Source organism: Lolium perenne, chromosome 6 (assembly GCF_019359855.2).
Source record: "Lolium perenne isolate Kyuss_39 chromosome 6, Kyuss_2.0, whole genome shotgun sequence".
In the NCBI taxonomy this organism is placed as follows: Eukaryota; Viridiplantae; Streptophyta; class Magnoliopsida; order Poales; family Poaceae; genus Lolium; species Lolium perenne.
This window is the reverse complement of record NC_067249.2, coordinates 46,989,996-47,001,258: the sequence shown is the minus strand read 5'-3', so window position 1 is coordinate 47,001,258 and position 11,263 is coordinate 46,989,996. Positions and strand designations below refer to the sequence as shown.

Below are 11,263 nucleotides of genomic sequence, written 5' to 3'. Positions count from 1 at the left end.
TAGTCCCGGTTCGTCTCACGAACCGGGACCAAAGGTCCTCCACCACGAGCCCCCTAGCCGCACCACGTGGCGGGGCCTTTAGTCCCGGTGTACATTTGAACCGGGACCAAAGGATTGACCCTTTAGTCCCGACTGGTTGGTCCCGGTTGAAAAACCGGGACTGAAGGTCCAAATGGACCGAGACCGTAGACCCATTTTCTACTAGTGAATGGATGTCATCTAATTAAGGAAATCATTAGCATAGGGCCAATATTATGTTCCACATTAAAATTATTGCTTTTGTAGTTGACCACATTAAAATCGTGCTACTATAGTACCACATTCATAGTATTGCTCGGTCTTTTTTTGGCCGAATGTAATTAGGGAACAATTAATTAAATGATTACCTTATCTTGCTTATCTATTTCTGTAATTAAGTCATTCGCCAGATGATCTATAAATAGCGCATGTCACGATTCATTGAGCACATCAGCCATCTCTAGCATCCATCTAAATATACTATTCATATCAGTAATAGTCAAAACATGGCGTTCTACAAGCTCAATGGCCAGATGCAAGCCAAGGCATGGACAACTTTGTTCCTTGTGCTCTTCGGGTGCCTCACGCTCACCTTGATCTCCTCACACGGTAATTTTCATATTGTATGCATGTATGCGCTTTTTTTATCTCTCGCTTTTTGCCACATAGAGTCTGACCTATATGACTGCATGCAATGCAACGCACTATCTATCTGTCCCTGTAGGTGGAGATCAGATCGGAAGGGCCGGTGCTCGTCATCTCCTGGAGGACAAGCAGGAGCGTGTAGGCAGCGACAAAATCTATATACCAAAGTTGTGCATCGCGAGAACTTGTGGCAGTAATATCACAGATACCTGCACCAAGTTCTGCTGCGCAACGATGAAGGATCAGCCTTGCTGGCCCAAGCAGGCCGATTGCATTCAGTACTGTGGCAACGACTAAACTTCGCAACTAGGTTTTACATATTTCAGCACCTATAAATCTATTCATCTATGTAAGATGAAATAGTAAAGATTTTATTTAAATAATGTTCTAATGTTTATAAAATGTCTTCAGAATTACTTATGCACGCAACTACTCCTACCAAAAGTTAATTTGACCCCTAAAATATATAACATACAGATCTCAAACGTGAGAAGTAAATTACGGTTTCAAGCATGATATAAGAAACATATAAGTGGTTTGATTACACAATTTCAAACAATGGAGTAATAAGTTTCAGAGGTAACAACGTGACAAACATGACGATTGCCCTGCCTGAAATATGTTTCAAATAAGTGCACCAATGGTCTAATACATGAATATTGTTCGTGTTGTTACACTTAAGCTCAACGAGATCGAGGTTAACACACGTAATAAGATGTGCATTTTTTCTCCCCTCTTGTGTGGATGACTGATCTTGGCTATTGAAAACCATAACACTTTTTTCGTCTAAAATATAAGCACTAGGAACTAGATAAAAATTGTTACTAATATCTTTATTGAAGATGATAATGACGGATGTTTTGAATGCAATTTCAGAATATTTCCTTGCTATGGATTGAGCTAAAAAAACGAAAATTTCTCTAAAAAAAGGAAAATTCAGATAAGTTCAAACAAGTGACAGACAGACAGAAAAGTTCAGATAAGCCGCGCAGTCCAATCCATCATCGCCGCCTCCCTCCGACGACACGATGCGGCTCGCTGCGGCGGCGGGGGCCCTCCGCCCCACGGCCGCCCTGCTCTTCCGCTCCCACCCTCAGCGCCTCCTCCCCACTCTGCGCCGTTCCTCCCTCCCCTTGGCCCGCCGGCGGCGCCACTCCTACTCTTCCACCTCCACCGCACTCGACGACCCTCCGACGACGACTCCGGCTACCAATACCCCCACCTCCCCGCCCGCTGCACGCGGCGGCGGAGTCAAGGCCGCCCGCCGGCGCGCGCGCGAGTCCCCCGAGGGCATCCTTAAGCGCCAGCTCGACATGTGCTCCCGCGACGCCGACCTCCCCACCGCGCTCGCCCTCTACGACGCGGCCCTCGACCCGGCCACCGCTGTCCCGCTCTCCATCTACCACTACAACTGCCTCCTCTACCTCTGCTCCAACGCTGCCGCCGGTGAATCCGCCGACGCCGCGAAGCGCGGCTTCGAGATCTTCGCGAGGATGGAGGCGCAGGGCGTGGAGCCCAACGAGGCCACGCTCACGAGCGTCGCCCGCCTCGCCGCCGCGCGCCGGGACCCCGCCATGGCCTTCTCGCTCGTCCGTCGCATGGCCGACATCGGCACCCCGCCGCGCCTCCGCACCTACGGCCCCGCCCTCTTCGCCTACTGCGACGCGGGGGACGCCGACGGGGCCGGCCAGGTCGAGGCCCACATGGACGCCGCAGGGGTCGTGCCTGAGGAGGCCGAGCTCGCCGCACTGCTCCGTGTCAATGCCGGCAAGGGCAGGGCTGGCGAGGTGTACAGGTTGCTGCACAGGATGCGCACTCTCGTCAGGCAGGTTGGTGAGACGACTGCCGAGGTGCTCGAGGCATGGTTCCGGTCCGACGCAGCGGCAGAGGCTGGGGTGGAGGAGTGGGACACCAGGAAGGTCAAGGAAGGGGTGGTGAAGGGGGGCGGTGGCTGGCATGGCCAGGGCTGGCTTGGCAAGGGGCAGTGGAACGTCGGGCGGAGCGAGATGGATACGAAAGGTAAATGCCATCGTTGCGGGGAGAAGCTTGTGTGTATAGACATCGATCCTTCCGAGACGGAGACCTTTGCCAAGTCGCTCACTGAACTGGCGTGCAAGCGGGAGGTTAGGGAGGATTTCCTACGGTTTCAGGTACATTGTTTGATCCATCCTCTTGCCCTTACAAGTTGATTCATCAATTTTTGCACGTGATGCAGTTTCCTTCAGTATAAAGCATCTATAAAGTTTTGCCAAGAATTATATAGTAGTGCTAAACGATAGTGCACTACAGTTCTAAAATATGGCACTAAATGTCTAAATATACTACAGTGCTAGTACATTGAGTTCTTTGAGCATACACCATATATGGACTCCAATAAAAGCTAGAATCAGGATTCAAGGCCCCATTTTGTCATGTTGGATGATGAAGGACCTCAGTATGGTTAGAGGCTTAGAGCTGATTTATTTATGTGGATTGCTATATCATTTTAAACGGAATTAATGCTTTTTTTGTGGTTAGCCTCATGGCTGTTTAATGGATTTAAATTTGGGGTGCCGTGAGAAATTTAATGGATTTGAGCTGTTATCTAGCATTACTCATGTTGCAGAATGTAACACACATCCATGCCAACACTTATTTTTGGATGGAGGTAGTAGCTTAGTAAATTACTTGTTTGGCCTGATTGGAGCTTCTCCAATAAGAGCTAGAATCGGGATTCGAGGCCTCATCTTGTCATGTTGGATCATAAAGAGCTTTGGAATGGTTAGAGCTAGTTTAGCAGGTCAAAATTGCTAGACTATTTTAAATGGAATGTATGTCTTTTTGTTTGTGGTTACAGCTGCTTAGCAGCTCAAAATTTTGGGGTACTGTGAGAAAATAATAGAGTCACGGAATGTAATACCCATACTTACCAAGTTATATTCTTTGGCTGTTATTTTGCTGGGTGACTAGCGTAGGTAGGGTGATCGTCTCCAGTAAGTCATCTTGTTATGAGAAACACCCAAAAAAGTACACCAATTTCAACTTATATATATGGGGCTTGACACATTAGTAACCATATGAGAGATTATTGAGTTATTACTGGTGCCAAGTTATGCAGTTTGTTTAACATTGACTTTAATGTATGGGCTTATAGTAGAAGGTGAACCCTGACCTAAGAGTTGCAAAGCAGGTGCTGTGGTCATTCATCGTCATTAGTCCACAAAATTTCAGGTAGCATACTAACGTGGAATGTTCCATCATAGTCCTAAGTGTTAATATCATCAGCACTCAGCCAACATGCTATTTGCCTCTTGGTTTGAGGTTTTGACTGAAATCTGCTATCGTTGAGGGTGTGACTGTACACCACAAGTTTATTTCTCATGGCGAAAGAATTGCTTCACGATGTTTTGTTCTCTTACTTTTCATTTAACTCCTTATATTATATAGTTGATGCTTTCTGTGCCTAATTGAGAACCTGGTCTCTGCAGGAATGGCTCCATCGCCATGGACCATTCGATGCTGTTATTGATGCTGCTAATGTCGGCCTTTACAATAGCAAAGCTTTTAGTTTTTCTCAGGTAAGAAGAAGTTTGTTCTGCAAAGCGGTAACTATGGTACAATTGTTTTAACATGCATGCCGAGGGACACAGCTGACATTACCAATTATGAACCATGCTTTTGTTGTAGGTGAACTCTGTTGTAAATGGAATACAAAGAATAACTAAATCAAAGAAATTGCCACTGATCGTTTTGCATAGGAGCCGAGTAAATGGTGGTCCTGCAAAACTTCCACACAATCAGAAGCTTCTAGAGGGTTGGCGAAATGCTGGAGCACTATATGCTACCCCTCCTGGTTCCAATGATGATTGGTGAGGTTATGTTTTCTGCTTAAGATAGCAATTGGAAAGGGCATTATTAGCCGTGCCGCCTACTCAAAGCTAATAGGTAGCAGCTCTACTGATGCAAGCATTGTGATATCTATACTACCTCTGTCTATAAAAGCATGTGGCAAGTTTGTCTAAATTTAGATGTATCTAGACACTCTTTAGGTGCATACATCCGAATTTGGACAAATCTTCGACATCCTTTTATGGACGGAGGGAGTAGTATTTTGTTAATTTCACTACATAATGGTGAGAGATGTCGGGGAGTGATTTGGGATATGAATGTTCCCCAATTTAAGAATATTTTCTTTAGCCCTATATTGTTCTATACTCTATCCAGTTTCCACCATTACAAATCATTTATTTATTTTCTCTGCAGGTATTGGTTGTATGCAGCTGTTAGCTGCCGTTCGCTGCTTGTTACGAATGATGAGATGCGGGACCACTTGTTTCAGCTACTTGGCACTAGTTTTTTCCCCAGATGGAAAGAAAAGCACCAGGTTTATATGAAGTCTCTATTTTCTGGATTTTATATGAACACTTAAACAAGGTCTCTCGCTCCGAAGTTAGTTTCTGCTCCATGTTTAATGAGACAATACAAAAAAGTTATCCTGGTATAGTTTGGAAGCCTTAGTTGTGGAACCCCCAAAACTTCTCCAAATTATTTATGTGAAGCTTCTTGTGTAAATAATCCTAGGCTACATGCAGGTCAGGCTAACGTACTCAGGTCGTGGTCCTGCTTTCCATTTGCCGCCTCCTTATTCGATTGTTACTCAGGTGATGATTAATCTAACTCTGCAACAAAAATGCATCGTCCCTCAACAACCAGTAACGCATGAATGAATGTATAAGTAAATGGAATTATCATCCTTGGATGTAGGAATCCGAAGCCGGAAGCTGGCATGTACCGACAACAACCGGTGATGACATTGAAAATCCACGGCACTGGATTTGCGCCACTAGGAAATCTTCGGAGAAATCCTCTGCTCTGCCCCAAGCGAGGTTAAGTGAGATGGGCTGGTAGACTGCTAAACCTCATCAGCAGTGCATGAGCTCATATCAGAAGTAGAATAGACACTGAGGTTTTGGCATGGGCCGGTCTAGTTATGCTTGCTTAGGATTGAGCATGACGTATGGGTAGGCCGTATAGTTAGCTGCTCTTGAGGCTGAGGATCTGGCCAATATTGTGAAGTTGTTTCGCATTGATATTAGTTGTCATGAGAATTGTGTTGTAACAACATTGATGTCTCAATTGACTGTCTGCTCCCGTGCTGCTGTGAGTGCCAAATTTTGATTGGTGAAATGAATTGGATCCACTGGTTAAAGTTATTTTTGAAGGTCCATTTTTTAATTGAATTTTGAACTGGTGATGAAAGTCCAGTCCAGTTTGCTAACTATGTGGTAGAGAAGTCCGGGAGATGATCCCACAAGGATCAAATCTTAACTGAACACACCAAATAAATACACTAACAAGAAGCTTGTCGCAGCTGGAGGTATGTTTCATCTTCATGTACTCTACTATTACGTAGCCATTACCATGAAGTATGTTTCTAATCCAAAGATGGTCTTCTATTGAGAAACTAGCTATTTGTGCAGCTAACAGCTGCTAGGTATGTGTGCTGGTGTCCCTGTTTTCCCTATCTAAAACAATCCTGCAAGGCTAGGCTATACAGGGTTGCTTTAATTGAGTTTATGCTTATCGAGAAGCTGGCTTATGGGTTTCTGTGGGGAGAAGCTTGTAGAATGTTCACACTGCATCAACAAAGTGTCAGTCTGATCAAAGAAGAATCTACTTTCTCTAGCAATCTGACATGTTCATTGTATACTCCAATAACTACTAATCTATCATACAGAAAATGCGCAATATCTGAAGTTCATCTAAAAGGTATTGTACAATTGCAAATGTGCAGTTTTTTATGCATCCAGCCAACGTATATAATTTCAAATATGCAGTCTCTGAAGTTCATCCAGCAAACCGTATTGTATAATTTTAGAGATGACAGCACAACAGAGTTCAGAAAAAGAAGACCTCGAGGCAGCTGGCCGCGTGATGGCACATACGCTGGCGAAGAGCAGCTAGGAGGTGATGACTACTCCGCATTCGCGGCGTCCATTGCGGGCTGGTGCCTTATTTCATTAGAAATATCACATCAAACTCCATTTAATCGATTTGGTTATGTGGTTGCGGTGATCAAATGCAGGCATGCAGCTCTTAGCGGTTTGTTGCGCCTCATCCTCATGGCACGCTCACTAGCTGTGTGGTGCAGCAAGGACGTAAAAGTCTTAGACACCGAGGATATGGACACGTCACACGGGAGCGGAGGAGGTCCGTCTGCAGATGGCAAGGATGATTGAGGAGGGGAGAACCATGGCAGACTGCAAGCAGCTTGCCAGTGCTCAGCACGAGCTAGTGGAGGCCCAAAACAAGCTGGATGATGCGGCAGCTGTCTGACCTCCTGCTCAGGTCTGAGCCGCAGCAGCTCTCCGATCTCTTGGTAACCCCGAATATCTATGAGAGGTCGTTTGGCTCTCATCAAACAATTTATTTATGATGTCGAGAATCAACTTGTTTGGCTGCCATAGAATTGGTATTGGAATTCACTTGAAAATTCCATGGATTTCGTCCTATGCCTAACCTTAAGGGCTTAAGAGCATCTCCAGCCGCGTCCCCCAAAGCGTCCCCCAAAGGGATTTGGGGCGCGCTGGACAAAAAATGCGTTCCAGCCGCGTCCCCCAAAGCCCATTTTTATCCGGCGCGGCCCGATACGGTGTCCGGCGCCCCGAGCCCGTCCCCGTCCCACAGGGGACGCACCGGGGACGCCGGACACAACGAAAAGCGAGGCGGGTAGTGGCGGGGCCGACTCGTCAGCGGCTCAGTGAAAAATCGTCTCCCACTCTCCCGCCAAATCCCGCCCCTCCCGCCATATCACGCCTATCCCGCCGCGCATTTCTGGCCTCCCCCGCCGCCAATTCATTTCTCCTTTCCCCGCCGCCGATTCATTTCTCCTTTCCCCGCTGCCGATTCGTTTCTCCCTCCCGCCGTCCACCCGCCGCAGCTACCTTCTCCCCATTCCATCACGCCGCCGGTAGCCCCCAAGAAGATGGCCAAGAAAGCGGCCAAGAAGCCGCCGGGCAATGTGACGAAAGGGGCGAAAGCGCCGTTCGCGAAGCCGCGGAAGGCGCCGGCCCCGAAGAAGAAGCCGGAAGGATGGACCGATGATCAGTGGCATGAAGACTGTCTGCGCCGGAAGGTGTCGACGGCGGAGCGGAAAGGGCGGAGGGCGGCGGAGCAGGAGAAGAAGGCTCTGGCGGCGCGCCAGCACCACCACATAATGGCCGGGTGTATCGCCGCCACCAACGCGAGCCCATATAGTACGAACGTGCCGGTGTACGTTCCGGGAGTCTTCTCTCCGTCGTCATCCGCCTTCTACAACGACGCCCCCACTCCCGGGTGCGTGACGCCTAACTTGTCGCCGCACTACCAGGATGCGCTGCCGCACGGCTGCTTCAACCCCAACAACCTCTACTCCCCGGCGTACGAGCAGCGCGAGCCAGGACCCGGTGCGGACGGCGACCCTTTCACTGGCCGCAGGGGGCCGCTCGAATTCGAGGGCGCCGGTGCTGAGGGTGCCGGTGCTGAGGGTGCTGAGGAAGAGGATGATGAAGAGGACGGGGTGGAGGACGAGGACGACGACGAGGGCGGCGAGGAAGAAGACGAGGAGGGTGCCGGTGACGATGATCTCGTGGAGGTCGACGCGGACGGCGTGACGAAGAAAAAGAAGAAGAAGGCGTCGGGCACACGAGGCCCCAAGTGGACGGCTTCGGAGGATCTTTGTCTGTGCGAGTCGTGGGCGACGGTGAGCCATGACTCCATCATCGGCGCCAACCAAAAACACGGGAAGTATTGGGCGAGAATCAAGGCCGAGTTCGATGAGCGCAAGCTCATGAAGAGCGACTACAACAAAGTGACAATGAAGAGGAGCCAAAAGGCAATGTCGACACGATGGGCCATCATCCAAGCGTCGGTGAACTCCTTCCATGGATACCATCAGGAATTACTGACCAGAGCCGAGAGCGGCGCCGACCTCTCCCAAATGGTACGCCTCTTTCTTCCATAATCTGTAGCGCCTACATTGCGTTCGACGAAATGATTCCGCTTCCTTTGGCTAGTTTGATAGGGCCATGGAGGTTTACGCGAGGAACTCGGATGGGCATAAGCCGTTCGCGCTGATGCATTGCTATAGCAAGCTCAAAGGGAATGAGAAATGGCGGTTGACGCGCCTGTCGCTGTCCAAGGGGAAGGACGCCATTGATCTGGACGCGCCGTCGGCAACGTCGGCAGGGCGTCCTACTGGCAACAAGGCTGCCAAGGCCGCCTTGGCCGACACCGCGTCGGGTGAGAAGACGCAGGCGTCGATCACGAAATGCCTCGCGGACGTCTCCTCGACCTTTCTCTCCCGCGCCAAAAAGAACGATGAAAGGTGGGTGGAGCTGCTCAAGAGGCAAGAGGAGAAGTTGGAACTCAAGAAACGCAGGGACGACATGTCCCTGCTGAGAGCGTCGACAGAGGGAATGTCTCCCCGGACGCGGGTGGCGCACAACTTCTTCAAAGGCCAGATCCTCGACGACATCGAAGCCAAAATGGCGGCGGCCGACGCGGCGGCCCAGGCAGCGGCAGCAACTGCGGCGCAAGAGCCGGCTGCAGCGTCTTCGACTGCTACACCATCGTCGGCCTACGCGACGGCGGCGGAGGAGACGGAGTATGCACAGCACCAGGCAGATCGCGACGAGGTCGTCGTGATCGACGGGCCTGCGTCGACTCAGGATACGTCGCCGTCGACCAACCCCTTCTTCTAATTTAGCATGCACTATATGGTCTGTAATATGATCGCCGCTACTCTGATCGCGCTACTCTGATCGCCGCTACTCTGATCGCGCTACTCTGATCGCCGCTACTCTGATCGGCGGGAACGATCTCTTTTGAATGCAAAATTTGAATTCTTGATTGGGGGCGGCGTTTGGGGGACGCGGCTGGGGAGCGACGTCCCCCAAAGGCGGCACGAACAAAACACGTCCCCCAAACGCTCAATTCGACGCGGTTTGGGGGACGCTTTGGGGGAGGCGGCTGAAGATGGTCTAACGCCATGACTTATGTCTTGCGATTGGTGGCATCGTTTCGCGACAAAGGGAGGCACAAGCTGTGACGGCACACATGGAACAAGATCATTGGACAACAATGTCAAGGAGGAGATTCTTGTTGTTTTGATTCATGGTACCTGTAGGGAAGAGGAAGTGTGGAGATAGAGCCTTGAAACGAGGAGTAATTAAACAGGCAATGCTTTCAAGTTGCTAGCCTGTATCTTGAGGGTGCCAAATTCAGTCCTGCTTAAGTCTGTTTCTTCTGCATTCTCCCTCATCCTCCTGTCGATTTGTTGTAACTATATTACGGAGTATAATATACTAAAGCCTTTTTGACATCCAAGTTATAAAACTTGGTTCGTTCAATCCGTCGTCAGGGCTTTCCGGGACAGTAAGATCCGAGCACTGTTGATAACGCTTGTGTATTCGTATTTGCAGAGCGCGCAGGAAAGTCTATCGACTTTGATCCCAGGCTCTTAGCTAGGGAGTTTTTACGTTACTTTTTACTACCCATGGGAGGTGAGTGGTATGATTTAAAATCTAGCCATTGATTTAGAGGGCTATTAAAGGCATTTTCTTACAATCAATTATGGTAACACTAACCGCACCAATTATCCTATTATTCTTTTCTAAAATCCTGTTAACTAGATCTCAAAATACAACTACATGTTCTTCACCATTGTTTCTGGCTTTGTGCACTTGCCTTCTTATCGATCTTGCTCCATATCATGTTTTTGGGCTACGAAACGATGGCTATAAGAAGAGCTCTATCTCGCTGGAGTTTTTGCGTGCATGATGGAGGACCTCCAGACAGCAAACCACATGGCAAAAAAAAAAAAAAATCCGAATGGAAGATCTGGACGATCCCCATTTTAACGGCATTTGTTGCGGTCATTTGTGAGTAGGGGCGGAAACGGATCGGATGCGGATCAGATAGTGCCCTTTTATATTCGTTTTCATATTTTCAAAACGAGTATGGATGTAAATACGGATGTCGTTGAATACAAATTCGAAATGGATGTTACTCGAATACGAATACAGGTTGGATGTTTTCTTAATTTAGAGCGCATATGAATATAAAAACTAGCCAGATGGCCCTCGCAAACACGAGGGTGATGTCCTAATGCATTTGTTGTGCTCGAGAAATAATATTATGGTTGCATAATTATTGAAAATATGCATTTCTAAATAATTTGTAGACATCACAAAAATATTATGTTAAGAAAATAATAAGGGAGTATAAATATCAATTGTCTAAACTTATTGACGAATAAGTAGTATGAATACGTTATAAATAAACCATCGGCCATCAGCAGGAATCGACCAACAGAGCTCACAAACCGACGAGGAGCACCAAGGGAGAGCCCATCGAGAAACACCGCGGGTGCAGAACACAAAGGAAGCTTTGTCGAGGAGGGCAGACAGAGGAGGACATCCTCCACCCAAACAACGGAGAGTTGCACGGCATGAGAACTCGAAGGTGGCATCTTCAAGAAGATCACGACGCAGAAGCGCCGCTAGCACCCGATCCGAGGATCTTGGGTTTTCACCCGGAGTATGTGGAGAGACCGAGTACCGCCACTGCGATGCCTTCAAGA

The 11,263-nt window shown here is 48.5% G+C and overlaps 1 protein-coding gene across 1 annotated transcript; it reads left to right on the top strand.

The window, feature by feature from the left end:
• The first annotated feature begins 1,625 nt into the window (after positions 1-1,625).
• Positions 1,626-5,855, top strand: LOC127321392 (proteinaceous RNase P 1, chloroplastic/mitochondrial). The gene is made up of 6 exons (XM_051350428.1): positions 1,626-2,813; positions 4,131-4,220; positions 4,330-4,511; positions 4,906-5,026; positions 5,235-5,303; positions 5,407-5,855. Exons 1-6 carry the CDS (start codon positions 1,692-1,694, stop codon positions 5,548-5,550), a joined length of 1,728 nt encoding a protein of 575 aa, XP_051206388.1. The 5' UTR covers positions 1,626-1,691; the 3' UTR covers positions 5,551-5,855.
• Positions 5,856-11,263: the final 5,408 nt, after the last annotated feature.

Coding starts and splice junctions, on each gene's coding strand:
- LOC127321392 (XM_051350428.1), top strand. CDS start 1,692: ATGCGGCTCGCTGCGGCGGCGGGGGCCCTCCGCCCCACGGCCGCCCTG. Junction 2,814..4,130: donor AGGATTTCCTACGGTTTCAG/GTACATTGTTTG, acceptor TGGTCTCTGCAG/GAATGGCTCCATCGCCATGG. Junction 4,512..4,905: donor CCTGGTTCCAATGATGATTG/GTGAGGTTATGT, acceptor TTTTCTCTGCAG/GTATTGGTTGTATGCAGCTG.